Source organism: Triticum aestivum, chromosome 6A (genome assembly GCF_018294505.1).
Source record: "Triticum aestivum cultivar Chinese Spring chromosome 6A, IWGSC CS RefSeq v2.1, whole genome shotgun sequence".
Taxonomy (NCBI): Eukaryota; Viridiplantae; Streptophyta; class Magnoliopsida; order Poales; family Poaceae; genus Triticum; species Triticum aestivum.
The window spans coordinates 484,105,283-484,113,856 of NC_057809.1; the positions used below are offsets into that span (position 1 = coordinate 484,105,283).

The 8,574-nt window shown below is 40.4% G+C and overlaps 1 protein-coding gene across 1 annotated transcript; it reads left to right on the forward strand.

The window, feature by feature from the left end:
• Positions 1–940: 940 nt before the first annotated feature.
• On the forward strand, positions 941–8,244 carry LOC123128010 (MADS-box transcription factor 6). Its single transcript, XM_044547910.1, has 8 exons — positions 941–1,401; positions 4,000–4,078; positions 5,223–5,284; positions 5,391–5,490; positions 7,075–7,116; positions 7,440–7,481; positions 7,604–7,773; positions 7,851–8,244. Exons 1-8 carry the CDS (start codon positions 1,220–1,222, stop codon positions 7,951–7,953), a joined length of 780 nt encoding a protein of 259 aa, XP_044403845.1. The 5' UTR covers positions 941–1,219; the 3' UTR covers positions 7,954–8,244.
• Positions 8,245–8,574: the final 330 nt, after the last annotated feature.

Below are 8,574 nucleotides of genomic sequence, written 5' to 3' on the forward strand. Positions count from 1 at the left end.
TAGGTGTTTATTTTCACACCATGTTTCTTATCAGGTAGGATTCTTGCGACGTATCGTGTGCTAATATACATTGATGTACATAACTATATATCAATTTGAACTAATATATATTACATTACCAGTCACAATCATGAACGTGTGCGCATACTTCACCAATGTTTCAAATGATAATTGTGAGAAGTGAGATTGTCTATGTCTTGTTCGATTCGGATTCCTGAAATCTCAGTCATACGTATTCATAGTTGGATCAACATTCACCATTTGTAAGACGGAATCAGATAAATCAATTGAGACCTTGATAGACAGCCAAAGGACAGCAGTAGAAGATATCTAAATTGGAAAGTACTAGCAGTATCTAAGAGCACATGCACAACTTTGTGTTGTGCTAAAAGTACGTATACCTTTTGAGCTTAGGATTGTGCAACATAAGGGTCAATTATCTCAGGTTAACAAAACTTCTTGCAGGCAACCAGGAACTAGGTAGCATTAGAGAACTTGGTTTTGGGAGGAGTACGCGAGGCACAAGTACTTCTAGCTAGCTAGCACCGAACCGCTTATAGGGTTTATACTAGATGAAACAGATCATCTCCCCATGGCTTAAGCCGGGAAGCTCCTGCCTCTTTATTTTTGGGGCATCCTCCACCGGCCGAGGAGGTGGTCCAAATGGACCAGTAGGTGGCGACATACATGGTTCGGGTTAAGTCTAGGAGAGGCGGCGTAGGATAGCGCGGCTCCGCTCCCCCTCCCTGGTGTATGCGCACATGCACCCATCGCCCCTGCAGAGCGACGTGTGTATTTGTGGCGTTGGGGACGCAGCATTGGATCGCCCTCATTCCGGCCCGTGCTTCCAGTTAGGGTAAACCCGTGGTAACTGCCCCGCCCCGCCCCAAAGTTACCCTCCTTTAAAGTCGAGAGAGAGAGGGCGCGCGACAGGGATGTGTCAAGCGAGATCGACGCAAGAAACCAGCACCGAGCTACAGTAACAGTACCCACCATTGCTCCCCTTTTTCCCCTTGCCTCCACTAATATCCCGCGCCCCCCTCCCGGCTCTCATTATATGCTCGCTGGGGCACCATCGCTCCCCATCCCAAGCCCTATGCGCTAGTAGGTTGCGCGTCAGAACCGCCGCAGGAGGAAGAGCGCAGAGCTGGCTTGCTGATCGGTAGAGCTTTGCTTGATTTTCTTGCTTGCTTGGAAGGAGGAGGAGGAGGAGGAGATCATGGGGAGGGGAAGGGTCGAGCTGAAGCGCATCGAGAACAAGATCAACCGGCAGGTCACCTTCTCCAAGCGCCGCAACGGCCTGCTCAAGAAGGCCTACGAGCTCTCCGTGCTCTGCGACGCCGAGGTGGCGCTTATCATCTTCTCCAGCCGCGGCAAGCTCTACGAGTTCGGCAGCGCCGGGTATACACATACATAAAATCAACGCGCTCCCCTCCCTTGCATCATCGGCTGATTCGCCTTGCAGCATGCAGATCTGCTGTTTCACCTTGCACAATTGCTTCTTTTCTGATGCTTTCTTTTGCCGCTGTTTCGTGGTTTTTGTAGCACGTAGCCGAGCTACGCTTTGTAGTAGTAGTTCCTGCGCTTTGGCTACGCAAAGCTATTTTATTCCTGCTACGTATGCTACTATAGGGGCATGGCGATGTTCTTATAACCCGGAGGGGTGGATCCGTAACTAGCATGAGGCATCTTTTCCGCAGATCTACGAACCCTACACCCTTTACCTCTTTCTTCCAGCTTCTCCGGAGCGGCCATCCTCCGTGCTGGTGTGTGTCAGAGAACACCTTAGTTAATTGCTCAGCTAGTAGAGAGCTGGGATTGTTTTTGTGTGGAGCAATAGAGAAGTCGGGGGGCTGCGAGGGGAAAGGGGAGGTATGCTCTTTCCATTTTGATCCGGGCTATTAAAATACTGCAGTGTAAACGTTCGATTTGGTACTTGTTTTGCCCTGGGCTTGAGGCAGCGCCAGCTGATCTGGCCCGATCTGAGTATACATGTGTCATGAGTTGGTTGCTTGTTCTTCACTCTTCTGCACATCATCTTTCCATCCGATTTCATGCCATGTTCCTCACTAAGGAAATTTTTGTTTTGTTTTGATTTGATTTTATGTCTTTTTTGAGATTCTTGTAGTATGATTTTTTGTCTAAAGAGAGATTTAGATTTTGCCTATCGGGAGAATCTTTAAATCAACATTTTCAGTGCTGAAATCGAGATCCTTCCCCCCTTTTCCCCTTTTTCTTGTTCAATCTCCTTTCGTTGTCTCCTTATCTTGTCTTGGTTCATTTTCTCTAAGGTTCTCTTCATGTATCCACAATCTGGCCGTGTGAAGTTCAAGCAAAAGTAACTTCACCATCTTTCCTTCCCATAATTGATCTTATTCTCAAGCACGCATCAGTTTCCTCTTATGGTAGTGTGGTCAAAAGATGTCGGAAGACAGTGCATTTTGCTTTCCTTCTTGTTCCTTTCCTCATTTTATGCTGATGAGTGCTACCGTAGTACAATTATTAATCGGTCTTTGGAGTTTACTGCTCCTGGAAATTGCTGGCTCTCCCATGTTATTTTTGTATTGCAATTTTCTTCTACTAATGTGGCAGATCTAGTTTCTGTTTGCCTGTTCTATATGTACCGAAGCAGTTCATTTATTACGAAAAAGCAGTTTATTTTCCCATGTTATATCTCCGTTGGGGCAGGATTGATGTTTGGCACTAATATTTTCATTTGCGTATTTGTATTGTGTAAGCGTGGTAGCAAATCGTATACTGAGCATCTTATTTTTATCTAGTGCCAACTAATTAATCCACACTAAGTTTTCTTAGATGGTGGTAATCGTCCAAACTAGATGTAGGACTACGGTCAAGTGTAACTAGTATTTTGATTTGTTCTTTGCTTCTTTGTTCCGGTGGTTCTTGGTTAGGAGCATTCACCTTTGGATGTTTCCTTTTGTTACATCACACTTTCTGTTCTTTTTTTTTTGGTATGGCTGGTATGTCTTAGTGCAGAACGGTTCTTTGGGAAAGTATGTATACTAGTATTCCTCAAGATTGTTTGAAATATTACAAACATGTGTGCTCTCAAGAAAGTGAGCAGATATCTGTCTATTGCATCATAAGATGAAGCTACTTTCACCAAGCATTTGAGCTTTACTCATGGCACTCATCTAAGAGATAGGCCTAAAGGCCAAAGTCCCAGTAGATCTGGCATGCACGTGTGTTAACTGATATTTAGGATGTCATTGAGTATCTATCCCGGTAGATCTTTCACTCCACTTCTTTCTTCATTTTGTTAATGTGTTATAGTTCATTATCATGTGCTTAGACCATCAAATTGAGGGTACCTTTTCCCTAAAAAAAATTAGGGTGGCTTCATTTCTAGAGCTCTGTGTTAACTGATATGTTCCCCCTTTCTTACAAAATCGATGGTACCTTAATGTGTGCAGCCAATCTACAATAAATATTTTTTTTGTAATAAGAGAAGTACTAAGCATTTACGAAATCCATGTTGGTTAACTGTATTGTTTTAAGAAAACATTTATTTTTCTCATGTGACACAAATTTAAGATTTATTTGATTTTCCATAGTAAAAATGAATTTTCTATCATATGACCGAAGATCGTGAATAAATCTTCTAATCTTGGAGTATCGGCGCATCATAGAGGAATTTTGTGCCACATGTGGGGAAGTGCCATATGCGAGCAAACTCACTAAATAACACATATACTACTATTTTGTTAATAAAATATATACATGTCTACTTGCAAAACATATGAAAACTGAGTACACATGCATTGTTCTTGAGCCATATCTAGTTAACAAAAAGAACTTCTTATGCCGAAACACTACTGTAGTTAATATTAGCTAATTACCTATTGGAATCAAGATGCTCTATGCTCTACCGATATGTTTTATTTCCCAAGCATATCTTTTTGTGAGATTTATCAAAGTATCAACGTTTGAAATTCCAGAGAGCTAGAAATTTATTTGTAAATTAAATTTCTTGCGCAGCACAACAAAAACATTGGAAAGATACCAACACTGCTGCTATAATGCTCAAGATTCCAATGGCGCACTATCTGAAACTCAGGTATATATATCTATCAATTGGTCATTGTACCACCATATGATTTTCTTATATCCTGACTCTTTTCAAAATTTTATTTAAATACAGTAATACTAGGTCATATATATCAGATATTGAAGTTCATAACCATCTTAGATAGTTGCTATTTTAAATCAAAAAGAAATAATAATATTCCTTAGTTTAGGTCACTCGATAATATAAGGAGAATTTTCTTTTAGACCACCAGCTGGCTGAGGCATTGGACATTACTTATTTGGTCATGGCTTGTAACTATTTTCTACACATAACATATATGACACGTGCCAAAAAATTCCATCCTTTCATGCATTCATGCTAGCACTTAACGAAGTGAGAAACAATAACATACTGTCTTATTTATGTGGTGACATAAATGTCGAGTTATGGTGGTCCCTTATCTTGAACAAATGATGTATAATAAGTTTCTTGTAAACCTGAAGTTGTTTAATTGTTGAGTTTAATCCATGTACTGGAAACATTAGTCATATTTTAAAATTTTCACTATGCAGTCCACCATCTATCTACTCAATTAATTTCAGAACCCAAACCCAACATAACACCAACATATGTATATATGTTATATATATACCAAGGAACAAATGTCAGTGGTTCAGTACGTATTTAAAAAATGTTCTTAAATGAAGTTCTGGTAAACTAATTTTCACCTCTAAAGAATATATAAGAATTGAAACTTTTGAGAATGAATAGCCTTACCATATCTTTGTTACTATGTCCTTCTGTTCTATCATTTTTCCCCCATGGCATGTCTTGAAAACTAAGGCTCGCGTATTTGAACCTTAATACCATCGGATTGTTATGCTCATCAATCATGCATGTTTTTAACCTCCAGGATTAATTTCATTAGTACGTAGGCGACTTTTGTAATAAGTGCACAGACATTTTTTTCTCACTAAAAGCTCTTGGATTCATTATTTGCCTCTCATATATTATGTAGTATCAATGCCACGTTAGTCCAGTAGGACACATAGATTTATTTGTGTATAGTACATGTTAAACAAACTTAAGAGGCTAGACAAACATTATCTTGTGATGCATTATTTCATGTAGCTAAAACCTGTTAAATATTCTGGTTATCTATCTAATTTGGCTGTATATTTCTGCTCTGTAGAGCTGGTACCAGGAAATGTCAAAGCTAAAGGCAAAATTCGAAGCTTTGCAGCGAACTCAGAGGTCCACTTCTAGGCTCTAGCTTCACATCTCATTCACAGAGCGTAGATTCAAATTAAGTGACTAAGATATTTGGATTACATACTCTTTGTGCGCTTATTTTGAGCAGACACTTGCTTGGGGAGGACCTAGGACCGCTCAGCGTGAAAGAACTGCAGCAGCTGGAGAAACAGCTAGAATGTTCTCTGTCACTGGCCAGACAGCGAAAGGTTCAAATATATTCAACTCACATATTTATTCATGTGTTATATGCACCAACTGGCTTGCCAATTAATGAAGTCATTCTTGGATCTATTAATGGCACTGGGATCACAATTGAGGCGTACCATACAGGAAATATGGAATATGGGTACAGAATGACTACCATATATGTTAATGAAAGTTAAAACATAATATAACTGATAAATGTTTGTTATAATTTTTCTAGAGAACTACATTACCCTCTTAGACTTGCTCTCGTTTTCATCTATTCATTGGGATGTAAAAGATATACGTTTTGTCGGAAAAAACAGTTCTAGTAATCTACACTGTACCTGACGATTCAAATCCACTTTCGGTTTTTCTGATGGTACGGTTCAGTGGCTCTAAACAATGTAATAAATTAGTAGCAGATCTCCTTTCCTGCTGTTTTCTTTTAGAAATAGAAAACGTTTACATCGCCCCTGAAGTTTTGAGGCTGTACAGAACAGAACAGCCAAAGCTTAAAATAGTCTATCTTAGAGCAAATACAACATGTTAGATATATGGTGGCGAAACCACCCTGCAAAACTTCTAGCGGTGCTCGGTTTACAAACATTAATAAGGCGAAGGGAGTTACCTAGTCTAGTTCATACCTCAAGGGATGATATGGACCTTTTCAACTGAAAGAGGTAACATGCATATTTGCCATATATTTCATGATTACTAATCACTTGTATGAGTAGCGTTTTAGAGTACTAATTCATGCCATGCAATCTGGCTTTACATACATTTTTTGAAAAATACTTCAATTTGTAGCCACCTAAGAAATGGTTATTTCTAAGTCAGCTATGTTGCACATCTCTCGCAAAAAAAAAAAGAAGCTAGGTTGCAAATCATTGAGTCGACGGGTCTGCAATGGACAAAAAAGATTGTGTGATTTTAGGTCTTAGAAATGTGCAACTGCCTTTTGAACTTCTCTATTATAAGTTGCACATTATTTCTATAAATTACAACCACTTAATTAATTGCTACATAAGGAACAAACATTCAAGATTGTCGACTTAGAAATGACCAATCAAGATTGTCGACCTAGAAATGACTACATGTTAGTCGCCTGAGAAATAGTCATGCCGAATTAAAAAATGTTCCAAAACAAATAATGGATATCATTATACATGAACGGTATAAAAGGGAACTGGTGCCCTTTGGTGCAAATGCACACCATGCAAGATTGGCTACATTATTTTTCAATATTTCCCTAACCGAATTTCCAATAGTTTATGCATGAAGTTTTCATGTACCGTGGTGCTTGGGAATACATCATTCTAAGCACATGATGTTCATGCGCACATATATGTATGTCAAAATCCATTTAAATTTCACAGCTGTATTGTTCTATGATCTGTCCAAATGGATTTAAAAGATAAGGAATATTACAAGTAGATATATATGCATAACTTCAGAAACTGAAGACATCTTTATTGCTTTAATTAGCTTACTGGCCGATGGAAAATTGTTATTCCCGTCAAAATGAAGTATGGGAAATAAATGGTTATTCTTTGCTTTGTTCATTCAACTACCAATTCAATACTTACCAAGTTATCGGTTCGCAGACACAACTTATGATGGAGCAGGTGGAGGAACTTCGGAGGAAGGTATGCAACATAGCAGCATGGGCGAGCCCTTACTTGTACATGTTTGTGTGTGTGTGCGCTACTGCTAGTTATCTACTGCTTCGCTCTTCTACTAGGATGACTTGCATTGCCGTAGCTTTGTCAATGTAGCTAGCTATCTAGGGACGTATTGCAAAAAAAGACATTTGGCAGAGCCTTTGACCGCATATCTATGTATGAGCCAGCAGCTTGCTCGTTCACCCTCTTGTAGATATCTTTATTGCACCCGAGAATCAGTGGATTTTTGTAACATACAGAGGAACTTTACCAACATACAATTCACCGGATGTACTTGCTACATGCAGGAGCGTCAGCTGGGAGACATCAACAGGCAACTCAAGCACAAGGTTAATAAATAGTTCACACATGTTATTATTCCTATTTGAACTGCACACACAGAACACTAACTGCATTCGCATTTGTATTCCTTTTTAACTGTTGGCTTTGCTACTTGTTGCCGAGTCTGCAGCTCGACGCTGAAGGCAGCAACAGCAACAACTACAGGGCCATGCAGCAGATCACCTGGGCTGCCGGCACCGTCGTGGATGAAGGCGCCGCCGCATATCACATGCAGCAGCAGCAGCAGCAGCACCCTAATCATTCCGCTGCTATGGACTGTGAACCCACTCTGCAAATTGGGTACCTACGATCGAGCACCTTGCATCCACCTGTTCCATCTCCCATGCATGCAACTGAACTGATTATCTATGCCGCAGGTACCCTCATCAGTTCGCGGCTCCTGATCAGGCAGCCAATAATATTCCACGGAGCAGCGCCCCCGGAGGGGAGAACGACTTCATGCTGGGGTGGGTTCTCTGAGCTACCGAGCTGCTAGCGCAGCTGGTTAGCTTGTCTGCCCATCAGCCAAGAAACCAAATAAAATGCGTGTGCTGCTCCCGCATGCTCTACACGAGAAGTACCCTGCGTGGCGCGTGCCTCTTTCTTTATTTTTACTCGTTGTTTGTGTGTGTAAGAAGTAAGAACCAAGAACCACTTCTATATTTTGAGTATTTGAACTACTACATGGGTCTTGTAAAACACTTGCAAGTTCCAAGCTGTCCATGCATGCATGCCAAGTTATCTACCAGTAAAACTATAATTTGTGGACAATTATTGCTCATGCGTGTTTCATCATTTGTTTGAACTAAGTGGACTAGTAGTACTTGCGCATGGGACTCAATAAGTAGTGACCCCCACCCCCACCCAAAAAGAAGTTGATAAACAATTGCTATACGTGTGCAACTTTCTTGCCAAGGAACAACACGCCAATCTTCTTTTTGAATCACATCCAGAATGTGCCGTTGAGCTCTTCAATGCGATGACAAGGACATACCAAAGGCTGATTACTATTCTTTCGAGAATATGTGCGAATTATTGTACTGTTGCACAATTGGAATCATAACTTGCCACAATTAAGTGTAAGGTAGAATGTCGTGTGTA

What these genes read in the sequence shown, in the direction of transcription:
- LOC123128010 (XM_044547910.1), top strand. Translation starts at nt 1,220, where the DNA reads ATGGGGAGGGGAAGGGTCGAGCTGAAGCGCATCGAGAACAAGATCAAC. An exon ending in GCGCACTATCTGAAACTCAG is followed by an intron (nt 4,079 to 5,222) that starts GTATATATATCT and finishes TCTGCTCTGTAG; the next exon opens with AGCTGGTACCAGGAAATGTC. An exon ending in ACAGGCAACTCAAGCACAAG is followed by an intron (nt 7,482 to 7,603) that starts GTTAATAAATAG and finishes CCGAGTCTGCAG; the next exon opens with CTCGACGCTGAAGGCAGCAA.